General features: G+C 41.3%; 1 protein-coding gene across 1 annotated transcript in view; it reads left to right on the top strand.

The window, feature by feature from the left end:
• LOC103599880 (chromosome unknown open reading frame, human C16orf62) overlaps positions 1 to 24321 on the top strand; it is a 116991-nt gene that overhangs the window by 58756 nt on the left and 33914 nt on the right. The window contains exons 15-26 of the mRNA XM_008584063.1: positions 835 to 881; positions 2091 to 2202; positions 2715 to 2831; positions 5146 to 5199; positions 6991 to 7071; positions 11175 to 11237; positions 12063 to 12148; positions 13335 to 13415; positions 15358 to 15421; positions 17762 to 17860; positions 19494 to 19571; positions 20503 to 20617. Coding sequence (XP_008582285.1) covers positions 835 to 881; positions 2091 to 2202; positions 2715 to 2831; positions 5146 to 5199; positions 6991 to 7071; positions 11175 to 11237; positions 12063 to 12148; positions 13335 to 13415; positions 15358 to 15421; positions 17762 to 17860; positions 19494 to 19571; positions 20503 to 20617 — 997 coding nt within the window. The remainder of the gene's footprint in view (positions 1 to 834; positions 882 to 2090; positions 2203 to 2714; positions 2832 to 5145; positions 5200 to 6990; positions 7072 to 11174; positions 11238 to 12062; positions 12149 to 13334; positions 13416 to 15357; positions 15422 to 17761; positions 17861 to 19493; positions 19572 to 20502; positions 20618 to 24321) is intronic.

Below are 24321 nucleotides of genomic sequence, written 5' to 3'. Positions count from 1 at the left end.
CTCTTTTAAAGCTATGTAATTGCCTTAAGATAGCTCCAAAACCATTAACAGTATTCCAATGAGCAAAACACCTCCTTCCTTTGGGGAAAAAATATGCTTCAAAATGGATGGAGAAGAAACGTGGTGAAGAGCATGGTCTTCGACGCCAGTCTGCTCGTGTTCCTGTCTCGCTGGGTCTCTCGCTGTGTGAACTTGGGCAGACCACGTTGCTGTTGCGTGGCTCAGTTTCTCATCTGTGAAATGGGAGGATAGAGCACCTTGCTCGTGGGTGGTTAGGAGAGAGAGGCGAGACCATGAGTGCCGAGTGCCTCACAACAGGACCAGCAGGCACTGAGCTCAGGCCCAGTGTGTGCTGCTTGTGTCACCAAGCGCACACCTCTTGCAGAGGGGAAGACCATGGAGTTGGGGGAGAGGTGGGGAGTAAAGTGCTTCCCATTCTCGCTTGTCCCCTGGGGTGCAGGAGGTGCCTGTCTCACCGTCCTGTAGTGACCTTACAGCATGAAGTGACGGGGTGATGCTACTTTTATCCTCTATCTGAGGACAAGCAGACCCGAGCTTGGCAAAGTTGGTGACTGGCCCAAAGACTCGCCAAGAGTAGTTGGTGAGGCTGGATTTGAACCAAAGTGTGCCCGACCCCAGGACCTCAGCTTATATACATTACACTAAATGCCACAAAAGTGGATTTTTTCCTCCCCCACCCTCCCCATCCCTACCAGGCACTGCAAATTATGTAAATGGACATGTGAATTCATTTAATTTAGAGTATTACTGTTTTAGAAATGTTGCTTTAGATCCTTCAACCTGATTTCTTTGAAATTATTTTTAACTTATTAGGCTCTGCTGACTGAGATGATGGAGAGATGTAAGAAACTAGGAAACAAGTAAGTATTTTAAGACTCATAAAGCATGAGTTTGAAAATAGAGTCTGCTGCTTTTTTTTTTTTTTTTTTTTTTTTTTTTTTTTTTTTGAGCTTGGCATGCTTATGTGGACGAGAGAGCTGAAAGGCAGAGTAGATAGCGTGGAGGTTTGGAATGCCAGAGTTAAACTGCCTGGCCTCAGATCTTGGCTCTATTCTGTCTTAGCTTTATGACCCTGGGCCATTTTCTTGACCTCTGTGCCTCAGTCTCCTCATCTGTAAAATGGGGGTAATAATAGTCCTTCCCCCATGGATGAACTTGATCGTCTCATCCCCTCTGCTCTTCTTTTGGTGGCAGATGTGTAAGCAGCCTTGAGTGGGTTTTGTTCACCACTGTGTCCCTAGTGCATAGAACAGTGCTTTTCATAAGAGATGTGGATATACGAGGTACTTCAAAAAGTTCATGGGAAGATGTGTATTTTAATTTTCTCCATGAACTTTTTGAGGTACCCTCACAGCATAGGGATCAATATTCTTACTTAACGTTTAGTTTTATTAGGGCACCCGCCTGTTGAAATCTCACTCTTCTGTTTAAATGGATTGGATCAAGACTGCAGTGGTGCGTCAGACTTGCAGAAGGAAAGAACATACCTAGGGATACAAAATGGAGTGGGGAAACGGGGATAGGGAGGGAGGTTGGGAATAATTGGGGGGATAATTAGGTAGGGGACACGAGGTATAATCACAATTTGTGGTAATGGGCATGCTACCAGTATTACATCTTAGGCATAAGTGGTGACAATTTGTACCCCATGAATATTCATAACCAATTAAAAAAATGTATCTAATAGGGGAATTAAAAATAATAAAATAGCAAAAAATAAAAAAAGAAAAATGGATTGGATTGCTTCCTGGTTTACCTTTTCATTCACCACCCACGCATCCACCTACCAACCCATCTACCTACCCATCCATCCACCCACCTATCTACCCATCCATCTGTCTACCTACTCATCCACTTTCTCATCCACCCACCCAGTTAATTCAGTATTTATCAAGTTCCAAATGTGTATGTAACACTGTGTTAGTCTCTGGAGGTTACCTTTTTACGCCAGTCTTTTTTCACCCTTACCACTAAAAGACTATCAGTCCATCCCAGCAATATACATCCTAAAATTAAAGCAACTTCCATAAAGAGGAAGCTAGTTGACTTGGGGCATTCATGTCTTGTAGTGCCTTGCTGTTGAATTCTGTGATGTCAGCCTTTCGGGCCGAGTTCATTGCCACAAGGTCTATGGATTTCATTGGCATGATTAAAGAGTGCGATGAGTCTGGTTTCCCCAAGGTAAGCTTTTGATTTCATGCTCAGTGGGACAGTGAACAAGCACTGTCCCATCTGATAGCTCTCAAGGGAGGGCATCCAGTTTTGGGGGTAGTGTGGCCAACAGGAGAACAAGGGAACGCTCTGTTTCTGAAGAACGCCATGGAAGATGAGTTAGAGATAGGGATTGTTAGACACTGTGTAATTGCTGTGAGAGAGGCCGCTGTGAGGTCCAAATCCATCAAATTAGCTCACCAGGAGTATCTAAAAAAGACTTTGGTCTTACACCTTCACTCACTCTTTATGAAAAACTTTGTCCACTGGAATATTATGACCGACAAACTAGTCCAGTACATGGAGCCAACTCTTTATTTTGAGATTCTCAGTGTAACTCGGGTAGATTTTCCAGAAGAGGTGGCTAGAAGACTAACCCTGAGCTGGATTAAATACATTTTTTTTCTTTCTTTTTTTTTTTTAAGCCTCAACTTACTTTGATTTAAAATCTCCAATAACATAATGGTTTATATTTTTCTTAGCATCTCCTTTTTCGCTCACTGGGGTTAAACTTGGCCTTGGCTGATCCTCCTGAGAGTGATCGACTGCAGATTCTCAATGAAGCTTGGAAAGTTATCACTAAATTGAAGAATCCACAGGTGGGTGACCATTTAGACCTTAGATGGACTGCTTGTTGTCCAAATTATGCAGTATACTCTTTCTTTAAAGAAAAAAAATCTTTTAACTAATCATACTTCTGTTTTTTTTTTTTAAAGAAATCTTTTAATTATATTATTTGTTAATCTATAATGGTGAACCGATACCAAAGATGTATTTCTGTTTTTTGTATTCCAATTATGTCTCATTCTTGAGGCCTTAAGGTACGCTTAAAGTATAAAATTACAAATATTTGAAACTTTAAAAGACCTATGACTGTGCAAAGAACATACAAAATGCAACTGTCTATAGTATCTTGATTTGAAAGTACCAACTTAGTAGGATGTCCCTAAATTGGAGATCAGCAGTCGAGCCAGTAATTAGCAAAATGGAATTCCAATTTCTGGCCCTAAGCTGAAGCCTCCTTCTCTCTATACTCCAGGTGTTGGAAGTGTTGGAATGATAGACCAGCTGACCTTACTGTAATGCATGTAGTGATGGCCATCAAATTCCAGATGTGGGTATCATGTCTACCCATTCTTTTAGGCAACATGTCAGTAATTGCTGTAGCTGCCAATAGGGAAAAAAGGTACTGGTTGTCTTCGCGGCTGCAGGAACAACTGGACAAACTTCATCGCACCCTGCACTGTCCCTCTCCTGCTGGCAGCGAACGACTGAATATGGATATGTAGCATTGGAGACAGTCACTTATCAAGAAGGAAAGAGTAAAGTGGGCACAGATTTAAACCCCTTGTTAGTCGCCACGTTTACAGTCGTAGTGCACTAATAATAGTGATATAACTTAGAAAAACTAGAAACTTATTTACAAAATTATATACCTGTGGGTAGTTTAGCAAAATCATTAAACTTCAGCTGTTAAATTCTCTGTCTAACTTGGATTGGCCAACTAAAACAGCTTATTTAGGAGTTTAGGAGATCTATTGTACAGCATGGTGATGGTGGTTAATGCATTGCGTACTTAAAAATTGCTAACAGAGTAGATTTTAGGTATTCTCGCCACAAAAAATTAAGTATGTGAGGTAATACATATGTTAATTAGCTTGATTTAGCCATTCTGCAATGTATACATATTTTAAAACATGATGTTGTTTGCCATAAATATGTATAATCTTTATTGGTCAAAAAAGAAACCCAGCTTCTTCAGGATCTTTAAGTGAAAAGCCTCTGGGCCGGTGGTGCCTGTACTTCGTGCTTCCAAGCAGCTTTGCTCCAAAAGGCAGTAATTCGGGCCGGCCCGGTGGTGCACTGCTACAGTGCGCCGCTTGGGAAGTGCGGCGGCGCTCCCGCCAAGGGTTCGGATCCCACATATAGACCGGCTGCTCATTGGCTGAGCGAGGAGCAGGGGCAACACCGAGGGTTGCGATCCCGTTGCCGGTCCCGGTCCAGTACGGGCGCGACACTGAGGGTTGCAATCTGTTGCCGGTCATGAAAAAAAGACAAAAAGACAAAAAAAAAAAGCAAAAGGCAGTAATTCGTGGTTTTCTCCAATCTTTTTAAGTTTACCTTCTTAGAATTCCAATTAGATCTTGGATGTTCCTGGCTTTTCCTGTGTTAATGGAACTACTATTTTCTTCTCTCCATATTTCTTCTTTCTTTTCCTGAAAATGTTAGAACAGAAGAGGTATACTTGCTGGCTACATTTTTCCTTGACCTCTATTTTCCCAGTTGGGTGTTTTCCTGGGCAGGCAGACTGGCTCTGGTGGTCACTGTCATTTCCATAGCTGTCCCATCATCTATGCGTGGGGCCCCCTCCTACTTGAATCTAACACATAACTTCTTACTTAATATCTTTAATGCTTTCCTAACCTTTTTACAACATCTACATCACTCTCTGCAGGACAAGTGGTTTATTTTTTAAAGGCAGCAAGCCAGTTTTTTCTCAGAACTTGCAAAAATCACGTTTTAAGCAAAGTTTGAGTCTTCAGTCAGATCTCCCATCATTTCCTCTACTGAGGTGTGGTGTGGGCTCCCACTGTTATCTACAAAGTACTGTCCTTTAATTTTTTAAATTCTCTAAGCATGGTGGAACTTCACAGATTTCCATCTTGGCCCAAGGAGCAATTCTGGAATGAGAGCCTAATTAGTTTCAGGCAACTTAAATTGTTCTGTAAGTTGCTTCTTATGGTGAAATATATCAGTGGCCCAAAATTTTCTGTAGATGAACCACTTTTGTAATTCTTGTCCCTTGTCATTTAATTGTCAAAGCCCTTGAAGGGATTTGTACATGATGAACTTTTGCCATACAATAAACTGTATTATGCTTATTGTAAAAACATTTTTACTTTTTCTTTGTAGGACTACATTAATTGTGCTGAAGTGTGGGTAGAATACACCTGCAAGCATTTCACGGTATGTGGGGCTGTGGGGTTGCTTTTGAAAGAATTGTATTTTTCCCATGTGTATAATAGTGAGTGAATCTAGTTTAGGCATTTTACAATGGCAATTGTTCTTATAATTTATAAAAATTACATTCTTTTTAATAAAGTGTGATGGAGTATTAATGTGTATAATACTACAGAAGTGTTCTATGCTCCCAAATTTCCACGTAGATTTGGGAAATGGTGCATTAGACAAAGTTAAACAGATTTTTTCACCATATGATGCCTTAGAAGCTTATATGCTGAAGTGCGTTGTAGCTTTCCATGGGGGTCTAGTAACAAGCATTTCCTAAACATATTTGACTTGCATGTAATTTTTTTCTTAAGCATTTAGGAACATTTCCTTCCCTAGGCACAGACTAGAACCACAATTTGGTGAATATGGGGCTTGTCAAAGAGCAGAGACTTTAGACTGGGTTCAGATCCTGTTGCCAGGTTTATTTATTTTAACCAACTTTTAAAAATTGAAGTATAGCACTGCTGTGGTCTGAATGTTTGTGTCATCCCAACGTTCAGATGTTAAAACCTAATCCCTAGTGTGACAGTATTAAGAGATGATTATATCATGAGGGTGGAGCCCTTATGAATGGGATTAGTGACCTTATAAAAGAGGCCCAAGGGGGCTCTTTTGCCCCAACCACCATGTGAAGACACAAAGAGAAGGCACTGTCTATGAGGAACGGGCCTTCACCAGACCCCAAATCTGCTGGTGCCTTGATCTTGGACTTCCCAGCATCCAGAACTATGAGAAATAAATTTCTGTTGTTTACAAGCCACGCAGGCTATGGTGTTTGGTTATAGCAGCTCAGATGAACTAAGATGAGCACCAAAAATTGCACGTTACAAGTTTGTGGCTCACTGAGTTTTCACAAAGTACACCCGTATAATGACGTCTAGATCATGACATAGGAAACAGCTTACTCCTTAGAAGTCCTCAGCTCTCCTCCTCCCAACCACAGCTCCCATCCTTTTGGGGAGTTGGAGACAACCCCTGTCCATTACATAGGCCCATTATATAGACCAGAGGTCAGCACACTTTTTGTGTAGAGGGTCAGATAGTAAATGAGGCTTTGCAGACCATACAATCCCTGTCACGATCTTCAACTCAGCTGTTGTAGCACGAAAGCAGCCACATACAGTATGTAAGTGAGCCTGGCTGGGTTCCAATAACCTTTATTTATGCACACTGAAATTTGAATCTTGTATAATGTTCACTGTAATGAAATACTATTCTGGTTTGAATGTAAAAACTTACATTCAAAAACATTCTTAGCTCATGGGCCATATGAAACAGGCACTGGGCTGGATTGGGCTCTAGCTGGCTGACCCCTGATATAGGTGACAAAAGGGAACAGTGAGCAGCTGGGTCAGACAGCTGTTAGTGGCGAGGCTATGCTCTACCCACAGTGCCTCACTGCTCTCTCTGGGTGTCTGAGAGAGGGGCCTGGGACAGACAGGCAGAAGGTAGCATGGCTGATTTTACCACCACTCAGGGAAGGCAGGAACTATTTAAAGCCCCAGAACCTTTTAGAACAGTGTCTAGTCCTGACTTGGTGAAGATGTGGCCATCTTTAGGGCCGTTGTACTACTGGACCAGGTGATATGGGTGGGATTTCTCCCCTCATATTATTTTCAGCAGAATATTTGAAACTGTTTCCTGGAAGATGTGTGATATATTCTGAATAGGTTAGTCTTTCCCCCAGGAAAATGGTCAGTTGCCATTCAGTGTCTAATATAGGTTTGATTTATTTTCCCCTCTTAGAAACGAGAGGTGAACACTGTTTTAGCTGATGTCATCAAGCACATGACTCCAGATCGCGCGTTTGAAGATTCCTACCCTCAGGTAACAGATTTGCGTTTCTCATTTCAACACTGTTAGGTATTTTGTTCTGTTGAATTAAATAGTCGATTGCATGGGTCAGGCCAGAAAGTCAGATAATCCTGTGTTTGAATCTTAGCTCTGCCAGATCCTAGCCATGTGCCCTTTGATCAGTTACTTAACTTTGTTGTGCCTTAGTTTTCTTACCTGTGAAATGGGGATAATAATAGTCCTACCCTCAGAGTTGTTGTGAGGATTTAGTGAGATGTGATAAGGGAAGCCCTGACACAGGTGCTTGGCACATGGTAAATACTGAATAAGCATCGTCATCATCATTGTCACCAGCAAGTAAGGTACCTATGTTTTTCAGTTAAATTGACTTTTTATTTGGAAATAAATTTAAGCTTATTGGAAGGTCGAAAGAATAGCTCCCAGTATTCTTTACTCAGATTCACTAACTTAACATTTTGACACATTTGTTTTACCATTGTTGTTAAATGCATGTGTGTGCACATGTATGCACACATATACATATATATGTCTGTATGTAAATTTTTGTGAATCATTTTAGAATACATTGCATACATCATGCCACATCTTTACTTTTAGAGTATAGTGAGTATTTTCTTTTTTTTTTTTTTTTTTTTTTTTGTCTTTTTCGTGACCCGTAAGGGGATCACAACCCTTGGTGTGGTGTCGCCCACACCACGCTCAGCCAGTGAGCGCACCGGCCATTCCTATAGAGGATCCGAACCCGCGGCGGGAGCGTCGCTGCGCTCGCAGTGCCACACTCTCCCGAGTGCGCCACGGGCTCGGCCCATAGTGAGTATTTTCTAAGAACCAGGACATTCTCCTACATAACCATAGTTCCAGTATCAACTTCAGGGAATCTAACATTAATACAATACTGTTATTTACTCCACAGTCCCTACGCTGGTTTTGTCAGTTGTCTCAGTGTCCTTTATGGCAGGTTTTTTTCCCCCTGCCAGTATAGAATCCAACTCAGGATCACTTAGTATTCCCTTTATCTTGACATAATTACGATTTACTTTTTTATTTAATAACATGATCTTCTGGTACTGCTGCCTGAGATTGATTTTGAACTGCACTTAGTATAATGCAATTACATATTCTTGTAAGAATTTTAATATTTTGCTAATTGAAGAATTTTTCAGCATTTGCTAATTAAAATGGTTCATTATTACAACATATTGAGCAGCCACTGACTCCTGACATTTTTCTGGGTGTGATGAAACATCATATGGCTATGCGTGGTGCCTGGAGCATACTAAATAAATATGATTGAACAAATAAAGTGTGTAGAGGAGATGGGTTATCGTACCCTCGTGGATTGTCAAGATTTCACAGGAAAACTGAAGTGCATTAGAATTTTTGTTGAGGAATTTGCGGAAGATCTTGACTGCTAGGGATCCAGTTAATTGAAAACTTCAAATAGCGTGACTATTTTAAAGCAGTTTGTTCTGAGAGAGGGGAATTTTACTGTAGTATAATTCTGACATATCTAAAAGCAACTTACCAAAGATGCCCGAATTCAGAACAGCCACCCATATCAGCAGTGGGCCCCTTGTGTGAAGAGCAGGCCATGTCAAGAAAAGTAAAACTGCAGGGGTCTATGGAGAACTGGTTTATTCCAGCTCTAAGACAGGGAAGTACAAGATGAGCCTGGGACATTTTTGTGTGTGCCAGAAAGTAAGGAAGTGATCAGAAAACTGATGGCAACATGTAAATAGGATACAGGAGCAGCTTAAAGGGGCTCTCACAGGCTCCCAGTTTGAGCCTCACAAGACATTAGGACAGTAATGGATTATAACCCATTGAATAAAATACGAATCCAGGAATCCATTCTTATGATGAATAGGCAAATAAATAGACAAGGGGAGAGATGGACAGGGGGTGCCAACTGAGCAATGTGGAAGAAATGGTAGAGTTGGAAATTCACTATTTTGCAACCATCGTGGTAAAGACAGGAATCGTTAACCTTCAGTGCATGCTAGACCTGAGGGGAGCAGTTTGAAAAGCAGCCAGATATTTGCATATCTCAAAGGGTCTTTTCATAGTGAGTATTAATTGCAAGGGGGAAAATAGTGACCATACTGCACAGAAATTGAACAGTTCTTGACCAACTAGTTAACATTCATATCATCAATGAGAAGCAGATGGCCATCATGCACCTGTGGATGTGCTACCCTGAGATAGACACAGTATCACCTATGTAGCATTCCAGTCTAGAATGCATAAGCTGAATCTAATCATGACGGAGCATCAGACATACCCAAATTGAAGAGCATTCTATAATTCTTCAAAAATATTGCCCTGAATGGCAAAGACAGGCTGAGGAAGTGTTCCGAAATAATACAGACCACAGAGACATGAAAAGGAAATGATGTTCACAATCCCAGACCAGATACTGCAGAGAAGGGAGGAAAAATAATGCCGTAAAGGACTCATTGAGATAATTGGCAAGATTGGAATATGGATGATAGATTAAAGTATTTTGATTATATCGGTGTTAACTTTCCAGGATTCGCTAACAGCAAAGGGAAAATGTCAGAGAGTATGATATTCTCAGGATGCAAAATAAGGTACTAAGGGGAGAGGGACATGATTCATGCAATCTACTTTCATATGGTTCAGGAAGAAAATAGTATGTCTTACACAGAGAGAACAATAAAGCACATTTGGCAAAATATTAAACTGGTGGTTTTGGGTAAAGAATGTATGGGAATTCTTTGTATTATTTTTGTAGCATTTTTGTAAGTTGGAAATTATTTCAAAATGAAAAGTTAAAAAATGTTCATGGAGAGCATGTTTACAAATTCTAGCATTAGATGGATGGATAGGTGAGGAGATACAGCAAATGTTATCTTTTGTGGAATCAGGTGATGAATAAATTAGTGTTTGTTGTATAATTCTTTCAATTTTCTTTGTTTGAGCACTTTCATAATGAAATGTTGAAGGATGAATCACAGTTAAAAAATGTTACTTTATTATTTTTTTTTAAAAATCTTGTTCTAAAGGTATTACTTGCTTTGTGTTTCCAAAACTATTTTACATTTTAACCAGACAATATTGCAGTATCTTATAATGCTGTGCCTTGGAACATTGTTGATGATGAAGTTTAGAAGTCCTTTATTAGTCTTTTGCTTGACTGACCTAGTAAACTTTTTAATTACGAAATGGACTTATAATACATCTTCATATTCTATGTCTTTAGAAAATGAGAGATTTTCTTTGCACATAATTTAAACAGCAATTTTTTAGTGTAAATAAAGTATTTGTCAGTAAATTTTCTTCATAGCAACTGGGGCAGGGAGTTATATTTTATTGAGAAACAGTATCTCCTTGGTTCTCCTGGACCAAGTCCCTGTCGTCCTTTTGATCAAGACTGTGTGCATCTTGTGTGGGGTGCAGTGAACATCAGTACGTAGGCATTTCTGAAGCAGACTTCATATATGGTGCCACCAGCCTTGGGAACACTGTGGCCTTTGACATCACTGGCAAACTTGGTCCAATTCCTATCTACTGAAGTAGTCAAGAAATACAAGGCCATGATGGACTAGAAAAGGGGTCAGCAAACTATAGCCTATAGGCTGTATGTGGCCTACCAACAGTTTTTGTGAATAAAGTTTTATTGGCACACAGCCATGCCCATTCTTTTTTACATGTTGTCTATGGCTGCTTTTGTGCTACAGTAGCAGTGTTGATAGTGATTGAATGTAGGCCCTTTATATATAAGCTTGCCCACTCCTCAAATAATAACAATAGCTGATGTTAATGGAGAGCTTTCTAAGGGCGTGGGATGTTCTGAGCACTTTACATGAACCTCCCATTTAACCCACACAGGTATTGCTTTGATCTCCGTTTGACAGATGAGAAAGCTGAGGCCAAGGCAAAGTTGCTTCCGCAAGACTGCAGAGTAGGATGTACAGAGGAAGACAGGCAAACTCAGCCCGAGACAGGGCCTAACCTAACCTTAATTCCCATTCTTTGAACAATCTAGGCATACCTTTTTGTAATTGTAATTGCAAGTTATGAAAGATAGCTGCTTTCTAAGAAAATATCCAAGTTGTATTAAATAAGATGTGTTTTTTTGTTTTGTTTCGCAGCTTCAGTTAATCATTAAGAAAGTTATCAACCACTTCCATGATTTCTCAGTTCTTTTCTCAGTGGTAAGTAACATTTCTTAATTATCTTTGGAAATTTTTATCTGGGTCAGAGATTCTCTTAATGTCTCAGTAATGTTTTCGTAGCGCCCCAGGCAAAAAGAAATACTCAACAGTTTCTTTCATAAAGTTGTTAGGTCTAATCAACTTAATAAGTATTTATGTCCTAACAACTTAAACATCCTTTGAAAAAATAATATACATAAACTGGAAGAAAACTATCATTTCTGTTTTATTTGTTACTTGCTAATGAGATGTGTGCACCTGTTGGGTGCTACACAACTTGTCAAACCTTGAAACCACATTGGACATCCTCATCTTCATTTCCTCTTCCACAATGGCTCTCACATGGGACTTGCTTTTTATCACGCAATCTAATGTTGAAACTGCAATATATCAAGCTAGTAGTTGTTTTAGTGTCTGACAGTGTTGAGATTTACTGTTTCCCTCCAAAATTTAAAATATTCTACAACGTCTCTTGAGTTTGCCACAGTGCCCTGGGCAAGTAGGAATCTAGGCGATTCTCTGATTAGTAACTTTCTCTGTCCCTTCCCTTAGTGTTCTTCTTCGAGGTTCCAAGTTTTTTGTTTATTTTTAAATAATAGAAGTTGGGCTGGCTGGTTAGCTTGGTTAGAGTGCAGTTTTATAACACCAAGGTGAAGGGTTCGGATCCCCTTACTGGCCAGCCACCAAAATGAATGAATGAACAATGAATAAATAAATAAATCTAATACTTATTGGATGTACACCAAACGCCAAGCATTGTGCTGAAACCCACAAATTCCTTCTAGTAACTTAAATTATATGTAGAGTGTTTTCTTTATTTTTTAGGAAAAATTCCTGCCGTTTTTGGACATGTTCCAAAAAGAGAGCGTGCGGGTAGAGGTTTGCAAATGCATCATGGAAGCCTTTATCAAGTGAGTGCAACACGGGGTAATGGAGGCTTTATTCCTAGTGCCCTTGTGCAACCTTGTGATGAGAAATCAGTTCACATGCTCCGAGGCCTAATAATGTGTATGTATTTCATACTAGAAGCAACATTAGAAAGAAAGCCACGTCAAGAGCAGCAGTCATGATAAAAGTTGGTAATTAGTGCTTGAGAAGACAAACTAGAAAGTATTATAGCATGGGCCTGGCCAGCAGGTACATTTTACTTAGATATGTTTTTGGAAGGAGCAGTGTTTTGATGAACTGCCTTGAGAGTAAAATATGAAAGGATAAAATTAAAGGCACACTTATATGAAGGTACCAGTACTGGAAAGCTTTTCATCCTCATTGTTACTAATTTGTGATCAGTTTTCAAATTTAGTTTCTTTAATTTTGTTAAGTCTATGTTTGCACAAACTGCCTACTGCTGGAATACGTAAAATAATTTTAAGAGAGTGCATGGAAGAAAGGTTTTTACTTTAAAAGTTATGTATTGATTTTAAACTTACTGGACAGAATGTAACTCATTTATTTAATCAGTGATTTCAGGTATGTTATTTTTTATGAACAGGTTAAATTAAAAAAGTTAAAGTTATTTAAAATATTAAGTATGTAGATATGGTTCAGTTTGGAAAATTGAGTTTTATGTTGCTCTAATATGTTTTAAGCTTTTCTCATTATCTTTTTAAAAGATTAATTCCTTACTAAATAATAAAAGTAGTTAATTCATAATTGACATGCTTGGAACAAATATACCTACTTTACTTACATGGAGATTTGTTATGAGTTTGTCCTTCAGATTGTTTGGAGAACCAAATTAATAATTTTGCCTGGCACTTAACACAATTTCATACAGGTAGTATACAACTTCAGAAGGTGTAAGAAACATAGTAAGAAAACAGGTTTGCCCTTTGCATGGCTTGGGAAGAGTAGCAGTTTCACTGTGATTTTGCGGTTAGGAGAAGTTATGATATGTGTGGAAGAACAAATTTGTTAATTAAAGAAGAATTAAGAGAAAACCAGAACATTGCCCATTGCTGGTAAACTGGGCCGTGTGAAATGCCTGCCAGATAATTTGCTGTTTCTCAAAATATATACAGTAGGTAAGAACTAAATCCGTGTTCTCATTGCTGTCAGTGGACAGAACTTTTACCACTGTCTTTAAATGTCTCCTAGGCATCAGCAGGAGCCCACCAAGGACCCCGTCATCCTGAATGCCCTTTTGCATGTTTGCAAGACCATGCATGACTCTGTGAAGTAAGACATGCCTGAAGATGAAACATAACATAGGTTGGGTCTTAATACCACAGTAACAGAACATTAGGGATTGACTGCTCTAAACTGTCACTGTGAATGATATTACTTCACTGAGTCTATTAAGATTCTTGCTAATGAGGACATTGCAGGCCAGGAGAGGAGGGATGCTGAGGGGTAACCTTCTTGAGAAAATGAGATGGCAGATGTTTTGACAAAAAGATTTCTGTTGGGGAAAAAAGGCTGATTTCATCCAAGTAAACTCAAACTCCATGTCTCCTGGAGATTTCTGCCAGCAGCAGGTAGTATAATAATGAACTCGCTCATCCAGTAACATAGCCTTTTCATTTTATCTCATCATTAGCTAATTATTTGAAATTGAAATGAAATTACTTATGTTTCTTACAAGAAGGAGGCTCAGACCTATCCACAGACCTTACCTTTTTGTTAAAGGCTCCGTTATTACTCCTTTGCTTTCTAGTTTTTAGTTTTTTGGTTTTTTAAGCATATTTCCATTTGACTGTGCTTAAGATAGTTCCTGCTTATTTGTTGCTGAACTTTTAGTCCCCAAAGAATTTTTAAACACAGCAGCTTGATTTACTGGGAAACATTACAAGAATTGAGAAAATTGTTTTGGAACTTAACCATCAAGATGAATTGTATTTCTTTTCTTTTTTTCTCTTTCCTTACTTTTGGAATCTTTCTTTATTTCCATGACTCTTTGTGCTTTCAACTTTATGGGTAGTTATAAAAATCAAAATATCAAGACTTTTTTATAATAAATTAAACCAGCAGAATTTAGTTGGACAAAAATAGAAATAAAGTCACAGCAAACATCCAGAAAGGCACTTATATTCGTTGGATATTGGTTTGGGGCTTAAGTCAAATAGAAGGCTTATTTCTCATTTACTAAAAGTGTGACTAGGTAGAGAGACTAGAAGGTGGGGTAGGGAACCCCTTCTTTTGAACATCATCCAGGATGCAGGTTTCTTCTGCTCTGTATTCCTTTGGGGTGTTGTCCTTGTCTCTCTGCTAGAAGCTGGCCTACCTCGACCATGTCCACGTTCCAGCCTGTGGACATTGGAGGACAGCAGCTTTCTTTTAGGGACAAACTTAGAAGGCTCACACATCACTCACAGTTATATCCCATTGTCCAGGACACATCCCATTGGCCATACCTAGCTCTGAAGGAGGCTGGGGAATGTCTTAAAGAACAAAGGGGACATTGCATATTACAAGACAGTATGCAATCTTTGCCAAAACTTATTTTTCCCTAGAACAAATCAACAAACAAAAACTTTGATTCCTGTTTTCTCTGGTCTCTTAAATTAAAACAATAAATAAATTTGGGGAACTATTTGTAGGCTTTCACATGTATATCAAAACTATAAAGACTTGACATTTTCTTATTTATATTTACATTGAATTTTCTATTAAATAGAAGCAACTGAGATGGTGATTTGCTTTAAAATGCATCCAAAAACTGAGGTGGATGGATGGATGGAGAGGGGAGTGGATAGTTATGTTATAAAACAAATTTTGTAAAATAGTAATGGTAGGATCTCGATGGTGGGTGTATGAGTGTTCACTGGAAAGTTCTTTCAACTTGGCTGTATGTTGGAAGCTTTTTATAATAATGTGTTGAACAAAACTCTGAAATACAAAATTTGGTATTAGACCATGCTGCCTAAAATCCAAAGAAGAGAAAGCTACCTTCTGTTTTCCTGTTAATCATGACAATAGCATCTTTGAAGGAGATGAGAAACACATTTAAATTATGTCGATTTTGTGTATATATTTTTATCAAAAGAAAAATATACAGCCTACAGGGAGATTTTTAAGTCTAGAAAATGCAAAATGTTCTTAACTGTTAAACTGCTGTATTTTTTCTTTTAGAGACTTTCATTTATTACCTCTGTTAATTATGTACGATCATTGATTTTAGTGCACTCACTCTTGAGGATGAGAAAAGAATGCTGGCATATTTGATTAATGGATTTATAAAAATGGTAAGTATTGGGGAAGAAGTTTCAGTGCACTTGGAAGTGTGATGTAATTGTTTGTCCTTATTCCAGTGAGAGCAGTTACTGTTATGTTCCCTGGTGCTTTTCATTTTTATTGAGATAAGATGAAATTAGAAAACATCTTACATTAGCCAGGGGGGGGGGGGGGGGGGGGGGGGGGGGGGGGGGGGGGGGGGGGGGGGGGGGGGGGGGGGGGGGGGGGGGGGGGGGGGGGGGGGGGGGGGGGGGGGGGGGGGGGGGGGGGGGGGGGGGGGGGGGGGGGGGGGGGGGGGGGGGGGGGGGGGGGGGGGGGGGGGGGGGGGGGGGGGGGGGGGGGGGGGGGGGGGGGGGGGGGGGGGGGGGGGGGGGGGGGGGGGGGGGGGGGGGGGGGGGGGGGGGGGGGGGGGGGGGGGGGGGGGGGGGGGGGGGGGGGGGGGGGGGGGGGGGGGGGGGGGGGGGGGGGGGGGGGGGATGGAGGAGGAGATCTATTGGCTCATGTGACACAAAGTCCAGAGACGGGACTCTCTGAAGGTCTTCGTGATGTCAGGACCTGCCATTGGTGTCTGTCTTGGGCTTGCACTCTGCTCTGTTGACTTCCTTCCGAGACAGACTTGCTCCCCACCAGAGCTGCAGCTTGACATTCCCAGCTCTGCAGCCCAGCAGGAGGGACTCCAGCAAAAGTCTTGGGATTGAGTCTCTTTGGTTGAACTTGGGGCATGGGCCCAAATATACCCACTGGCCAGACCTGGGAGATATGCACACCTGGGTGACCCTAATCATGTGGACTGAGAGTGGAGGTGAAAACTTTGCTGGGTGGGCAAAAGGCCAGATGACCACTCTCCATCTGTTTTAGTTCTCTGTCACTGGGTTATTGCTGCATAACAACTCACCCCAAAACATGCTAGCTTAAGTGTTTTATTAGTTCTTACAATGCTGTGAGTTGGCTGGGTAAGCCAGGCTGCCCATGTGGTGTTGACTGGTATGGCAAGATTGGACTGGAGGATCCAGGATGGCCTGCCTCTCAAGTCTAGGGCCTTGGCCTCTGCTGTTGGCTAGGGCATCTCAGTTTCCTTACACATGGCCTGCTTCTCTGCACTGTCCTCTCTTCATTTGGGAGTCTCAGTTGAGGTCTCTTACATAGTGCTGGCATCCCTGAGGGCACAGACAAAAAGCTGCAAAGCCTTTTAATTTTAAGGCTGTGGCTTGGAAATCAAGCAGTGACCCTCAGGTCATTCTGCTGCATTCTATTGGTCAGAGCAATTCACAGGGCCAGCTTGTGGAGGGGAGGGGAAGAGCCCCTGCCTCTTGATGGGAAAAGTCCAAAGGGACATTGCAAAAGGATAAGCAGAGTGGGAGGGATTACTGCAGCCTTCTTCAGAAACATCCAAACATTACACCATCCCAGGCCAAACAATCTTTGCCTTAATTTTCACCAACTGCTCCCAGCATCTTCTGTTTTAGTAGAAATGTCAGGACCAAAACTGCCTAAGCTGAGAATGACGAGATCACTTTGAAAATAACCTTGAAAATGTGACTTGTTCAACAACGAGGGTTGATTGAACTGTCCACCTGACTCTGTGGGTCAAATATCAATTTTGATGAAAATTTAGGATTAGCCTTTTGATTCCCATGTTAGAAAATGGACCTATGGATTTTACTGGGTGACTCTCCTTTGCCCTTGGTTTATGTACTGATCATGTAGTATTTATCCTTTTATGGCTTTTCCTGAAAGTCACCGAATTATAATGGAAAAGAATATGAGGAAATAAGATGCGAAACCTGATAGCTATAATGGAAATAGCAAAGTTAAACCTCCTTTGGACAAAAATGATTGATATAGCCATAAAGTTTCTCCTACTTACCAGCTGTTCATAAATTTGAAGAAATAGGAGAAGTGGGGATTTTTAATGGTGGAGAAACTTCCTTCCCTGGCTCCAGCAGCCACCAGGAAGCTGCTGAGGTTGGATCCCCATCCGGATGCAGAAAGGTTTGGCTCTTATTAGGGAAAGCCCCCTGACAAAGACTCCCAATAACCAAGTTTATGTTCCATGAAAAGGCCGCAGCTGGCAAACAAAATTCCATCATTCCGTTTCCAGTGGTTTCCTTCTAAGCATGGAAAAGCCTACTTACATTTTGAGCTTCTGTTTTTTATTCTTGGGCTTTTTATGTTCTAGTCCAATGCCCATGTCATAAAGGTGAGATGGTAATAGTAATATTTCAGTTATACGCTAGTTGAGATCAAGCCTTTCTAGTTAGAGTATATTCCAGTGTGTGTCATCTGCATGTTTGCTTGTGTCCCTCTAAAGATAACATTGTCCCTTTCAGCATCTTTCTCCTTGATTCTAGGTTTCCTTTGGCCGTGATTTTGAACAGCAGCTAAGTTTTTATGTTGAGTCCAGGTCGATGTTTTGCAATCTGGAACCTGTTCTCGTTCAGTTGATTCATGTAAGGATTTTCACTCGTTTGTTCTCTCAGTAAATCTATATTGACCATCTATATGCCACCCAATCTTAATCTGGGATTCTTCTGGCCCATATTGCTGTTCTCTAGGGTACAAGAGGGTGTTTCTCAAAGGTTAATAAAATCTACAACATTGCTTAAGTCTTTGGATGGTTTTATTGACCTTTTTTCCCCCTTAAATTTGCATATTCTCATTTCTGCCTGGCAACAGCAAAGAGTTAAGTGATTTACACTGATTAATTATAGAAATACTAACCTGGAGTCTCTTGTTGCCTAACCAGAGGTTCTCAATTTTCTTCAGTCATGGCATCTCTCTTTTCATGGTGCCCCCAGACCAGAAGAAACAGTAAAGTTCTATTAAGAAGTTGGTTTAGATAACTTTAGTTATTATGCCCTAAAAACTAGATAGTCACTTAAAAAATAATGTACATAAATCAAAAGAAAAATATTATTTTTATTTCATTCTCCAATAACCATAATCACTGATGAGGTATGTGTACCTATTGAGCACTGCATAACTTCTCAAGCCTTGGAAACAGATTGGACACTGCTACCCTTATTTCCTGTTTTCCATTGATTTTTTTTTTTCTACTTTTTTTTTTTGGCTGGCTGGTATAGGGATCTGAACCCTTGACCTTGGTGGTATAACACCAGGCTCTAATCAACTGAGCTAACCAGCCAGCCCCCTCTTCACATTGCTTTTCACACAGTACTTGCTATTTATCATAGCAGCCACCAAAACCCAACTTTCACAAAGGTGTGATGTGGCCACAAGGGATGTAATGCAGCCCAGTGTCACATCTGTGAGCAACTTCACACCAGTGCTTTGCACAGTGTTCAACAATTGGGTATTGCTGTGTTTCCCTAAAATATGTGATGAGTTTGCTGCAGCACCCTGGGGAACCGTGGTACACAGTTTGGGAACCATAGGTTCAAACTTTCCTTATCTTTGAAAAGGTTCACTAAGGCTCTTTAATTGCTTCATGTCTTTTCAAGGAGAACAGCCTTTTAATGAATCATTTGCTGGTTAGCAGGTTACTTAGCACAACCAAGCTTAAGACCTAAATGTAGAATACCTCATCTGTACAATCAGGGGGGGTACTGATACCCACCTCACAGGGTTGTAAGGATTAAATGACTTAATGAATGTGAAGCTCTTAGAATAGCACCTGGTACACTGTAAGTGATGATGTGGCCACTGTTACTGCTGTTTTTACTGTTAGTATTGCATAGCTAAATTGTATGGTCTGCTCTCAGATTTGGAGGTTTGTCTTAAGATCTCTAAGATCTTAAACTTAGAGTGTGGGATTTCTGGAAATGTATTAAGTGAACCCTGGCTATTCATTAATCCCTGGTCATTTATAATGCTGATTGATAGGCATGACTAACTTAGCAAGTGCCTTTTGTTCTACCTTGTTGGAGATGTTTGTTCATGCCAAGACTGAATCGGGCCTGATGACCCCTTTGGCATTGCCGATTTCAGTGCTAGCCGGTCATGGTTCCAGTTAGCTTGTTCTCATTGACTTGTGTGTTGTTAACATTCAAATCTCTATGGAAGATGTTAATCTGAACCACCCGTCATTTCACTTCCATTTCTATTTTATTTATACAAATCCAGAGTGTGAACCGGTTGGCAATGGAAACAAGAAAAGTAATGAAAGGAAATCATTCCAGAAAGACAGCTGCATTTGTTCGGGTATGTTCTAAAGATAAGGACTCAGATTTTGAACTCCAGTGGGTTGTTTAGTTTGCAGGTTACTAAATTGCTATTCCAGAAAAAGACAAGTGTGTCATCGTAAGGTTGGTTTAGTATTGACTTTTCACATTAATTTTTCCCTGGGATAATCAATTTTCTTAATGTTTTCAAAAGAAGCAATCATGGCCAGCCACCAAAAAACAAAAAAAGAAAAGATCAGAGGAGTCTGAATTTTAATATATGTTTTGGGGAACTGGTCAAGAGATGGATTTGTATTTTTGTCTGCCAGCTGAATGACCTCTAATTTTCTCTAACATAATAATATGTTGTTATAATATGAAATATTTATCTAATATAATAATAATATAATATTACATAAAATAATATTTTGCCTGTAACTGGAAAGTTTGGTATCTTTTTTTTCCTCTTACAAGAGTTATGCTCAAGTTCGAAAAAAATTTTCAGCTTCTTGAGTCTGCAGCTCAAAATTTAAATGAACCAATACTTGTCTATGTCTTTAAAACTGAAATCAGACTGAAACTGTTACAACAGATACTAAGCCTCCTGGCCCTGCCTTTTCTCACCTCTTGAATCTTTTTAGCAGCATTATTTCCTGACTACTTCCATATTCTTAAGTCATTGGTTTAAGTGGCTGCTGCTCTTTTTATCAATATTGGGTGTTATCAATTTATGTCACATGATGATGAATGAGGTTGTATATTTCATATGCCATCGTGCCCCTCCCCTCCCCATCCTCCCAAAGAGTTGTCAGTTATAAGAGAGTTGAGAGGGGAACATTGGGGCCCAAAATGGGGGGACTAGTTGTTGAAGTGTTTTTACTTGGAAGTACATGATGGGACAAAACAGGAGCATTAATCTGCGAAGATGGCCTTGCCAACCTCACGGGCTGCGGTCCTCCCCTTCTTTCTAGGCCTGCGTTGCCTACTGCTTCATCACCATTCCCTCCCTGACAGGGATCTTCACACGGCTCAACCTCTACCTGCATTCTGGCCAGGTTGCCTTGGCCAACCAGTGCCTCTCCCAAGGTAAGGCCACCATTCTCCCATCTCAGGCACTCCCTTGCTGCTTAGGAAAGCTGACTCAGCCATGTGTGTGTGCATGTGTGTGTGTGTGCGCGCGCGCGTATGTGTAGAGAGAGAGCGATTCCTTTAAGGAGAAAAGAGAAAAAATGGTCAATAAATGATGAGTTTTCAATCTGTTGCTCTCGTAGGAAGCGCACCAGACACACACACGTTTACAGAGTCAGACAGACTATAGAGCGTAGATATCTTCCTGTAAGAACCTTCTTAAATCTCAGGCTGGGTCAGGCAGCTCAGACATCCTGGGCTAAGTATGCATACAGAATTTGAGAAGTTAGGACTACTTAGCCATAGCAGATTCATGTTTATTTTTTGTTTTTGTTGATATTTGTGTGTTTGAAACCCCAGGGACACACTAGTAGATTCTAATCTGTGTAGAATGAATACCCAACAGCTTGCTGTTATGGATGAAAAGTCTGCTCAAGATGAATTTTTCTGTGCTAGGCACGCATGGAAGCCGACACTGAAGCCAGGATGCACGGGGGTAATTTATTTGGGTGGAGGAGATCCCAGCGAGTATCAGAAGGGTGGTGGGAGGTGAGACGGGAAGATAAGTAAAAGTGCACTTGCAAGCAGGTTACTGCTGTAGGCAGCTGAGCTTCAGTCCCACTTGGGAGATGGTGTCAAATACACCTCAGTGTGACTCCACCTGAGGGGGGAGGAAGACCGGTATTTACCCTTCACTCTCATCTGTCATCGGCTGAGTGCTGCTTCTGGAACATTAATTCCCTGGCACTCTGGCCTGCTGCACACTTGAGCCATGAGAATGCCCTCAAGCGGGGAGTCTCGAGTGTTTGCCGCAGTACACCCTGGTCACCAACTGCAGCGGTTTGCGTCAAGGGCGGGCGGGCGGGCAGAGCCCCAGCAGGTTGGTGGCCAGGGATTCATCCAGCAGGCCATAACACAAAGCATCAAAGAAATCTTGGTGCGCCATTTATGGAGCATTTGTTATGCGGCCTGCAGTGTCTGATTCCATCCTCCTAACAGCCACATGAGGCCAGTCCTGTGGTTGGGGCCTCATAGCCCAGATGAGAAACGGAGGCAGGGAGTGGCCAAGTAGCTTGCCTGAGTATGTCCACTCGTGAGTCACTGAGCCAACATTCAGTTCCTGATCTGCCTAACACAAGGTCACCATTAAGTAGACTGGGTGTCTTCAGTGCGAACAATCGGGAGGCTTGCATGAATATCAGGGCACCATATGAGGTAGACTGATGTTTTCAGTGGTGATTCTCCCCTGCCCCAACCTCGCAGATTATGCTGGAGCAGCGCTTTTCTACTTGCTGCTGTTGGCTCAGGAAGGTATTCTGGGCCAATTTGGAGAGTGGTCACTCACTCCCCTGTTCTTTTGACCCTTAGCATGGTGGTTCTGGTGGTCATCTGTATCTGGATTCAACTGGGGCCGCTCTGGGCACAGAAGTCTTCAAACGTGGTTGCTGTACATATTTTCATCCCTTTTAAACTCTGCTTGGTTTTGCTTTCTGCTCCTGGAGCACTCCTGTAGTTTCCCAGCAGCGTATTTGAAGTTAAACTAAACACCTTGCCTCTGAGTCCCCACGGGACCCTGCTGCCTTCTGTCCCCATCTCCCACCATGCTTAAGCCATACAGGCTTTTTTCTGTTCTTGGAACATATTAAGCTGTCTCCCAATTCAGTCTTTGCACTTACTGTTCCCTCTTTCTAGAATGATCTTTCCCTAGATATTTGCTTTTTTCTTTGAATTACAAAGCAGGTGGTGAGAATCAAGCCAGAGCTTCTTAGGGAGGCCACTTCTGACCACTCTAGCTAAAGTGGCCACCCTTCCTCAGTCTATCTCATTCTGTGCCGTCGTCCTCATTGTCATCATTGTGCATACCACAAGCTGACATTTTCTTACTGTGCCTCCTTGTTTACTTGTTTGAGACATCCCCTGTCCCCACTAAAATAGGCACCAGTCCTCATTGTGTGTTGGTAAATGCGGAACTTTTTCCCAGTGCCTGCTTTGGTAAGAATGATGGGTTAGCAAGAAACAAAAAAAAACAAAAATGAAAACAGCCACCACCAAAAATCCGATGACATGCAAAATGAAAATTAGAAGACACTTTCTTGGATGTTAGAAATTTTAAATCTTTTTATAAACTTGTTCCCTTTCAGAAAGCTCCAGAATAGTAGACCCAGGTGGGAACACCTGAGTTTGGTTTCAACTGAAGCATTAGGAACAGATTGTGAGCTGCAGATACCAGAGCTGTGGACTGCGAGTGGAGGCTCTGAAGCCTAGATCGCTCTTCTTCCAGCTTTATAAAATCAGGACCATGATTTTGACTGTTGTAGATCTTATGACTGGATCTTCTATATAGCTTCATGCCATTTGTTAAAAAAAAAAAAAAAAGTAACAAAATAAAGGCTCCCCCCTCAACAAAGATTTGCTGCTCTCAGGAGCTTTTGGAGGAGATCTGTGAATGATTTTCTCCCTCTTGGGCTGCCCCAAAATGCCCTGGGTCTGCACCAAGGGACAAGCAGTGTAATGACAGCCCCAAATACTGTGCACAGATCAAGACGGTGCCCTTATTGTCAGAAGAGAGTTCCTCGTCAGCTTCACCCCTCACTTTAAGCTACTGCGGGGGAGCAGGAGTGTGGTATCCACTTCAAGTTTAATAATTTATCTGATGATTTTTGCTCGAGTCTCTAAATGCTGTGGCACTAAACCTTAAAAGCCTATTATTGTTCTTCTGAAAGCCACACGCAGCAGTTGCTGGCCAAAATAAATAATGCATTCAATTACTGAGAATGGGAAGGCTAAATATAAATTAAATGAAGCTTATGGAAATGGGCTGCTCTTGTCTGCCTCCCTAGACATTCTCCCTTTTCAATTGGTTATAAAATATCCCCCTGCCCCCAATTCATTTTCTTGCCTGTCTCAATCCAGCTTTGACTGTATCTTCTTTACCAGGCTGTGGCTTTGCCAGGGCTCAATACAGCCAAAATCAACTCCTGTTGAACCCTCAGTCAGGCCAGTGCAGGACGCTGACAAAGGCTTATTACAGGGGAGGCCCAGTTCTGTTCTTCTGTACACCCTGCTGCTGTATGTAGCATGGATCGTGCAGGGATTTGGCATTAATACTCTTGCCCCTCGCCCCAGAGTATTTAGGAGAAACAAAGGACTTGCAAATCAGGTGTTTGGCCGTACACTTCTCATGTGATCAAGAGGTGTCCCCAAAATGCCTGTTTATCTTTTCTTTCAGCTCCTTCACTAGATAACTTCTCACCCTTGTTTGTCAGTAGCTCTTTCTGGAAGGTTATTACCAAGCTACAGCAAGAGCAAATTCTTTTGCCCTTTATTTTTACCTTGGTTCTTTTATCTTCACAGTTTCTTATCTTAAAAAGGGGAGTATTTTACAATAGATGGAATATTTAAGGTGGGTCTTAAAAGAGGAACATATGTTTATGGGAAGGCAGAAGGAAGGAACAGTCGGAATTCCAGGTGGAGTCAGTGGCCTGAGTGGAGGTGTGGAGATGCAGAACGACATGATACATTTGGCTGAGAGCAGGATGTTGAGTTGAGGCCCTGATTGATGGTGACTTTCAAGTCCTCCAACTGCAGTGGTCACAATCCTGAATCTACCACTTACAAGTTGAATACCTTGGACAAATCAGCCTTTCTGTGCCTCAGTTTTC

Source organism: Galeopterus variegatus, unplaced genomic scaffold, assembly GCF_000696425.1.
Source record: "Galeopterus variegatus unplaced genomic scaffold, G_variegatus-3.0.2 Scaffold3138, whole genome shotgun sequence".
In the NCBI taxonomy this organism is placed as follows: Eukaryota; Metazoa; Chordata; class Mammalia; order Dermoptera; family Cynocephalidae; genus Galeopterus; species Galeopterus variegatus.
The sequence above is the reverse complement of the archived record's forward strand: the minus strand, read 5'-3'. Positions and strand labels throughout refer to the sequence as shown.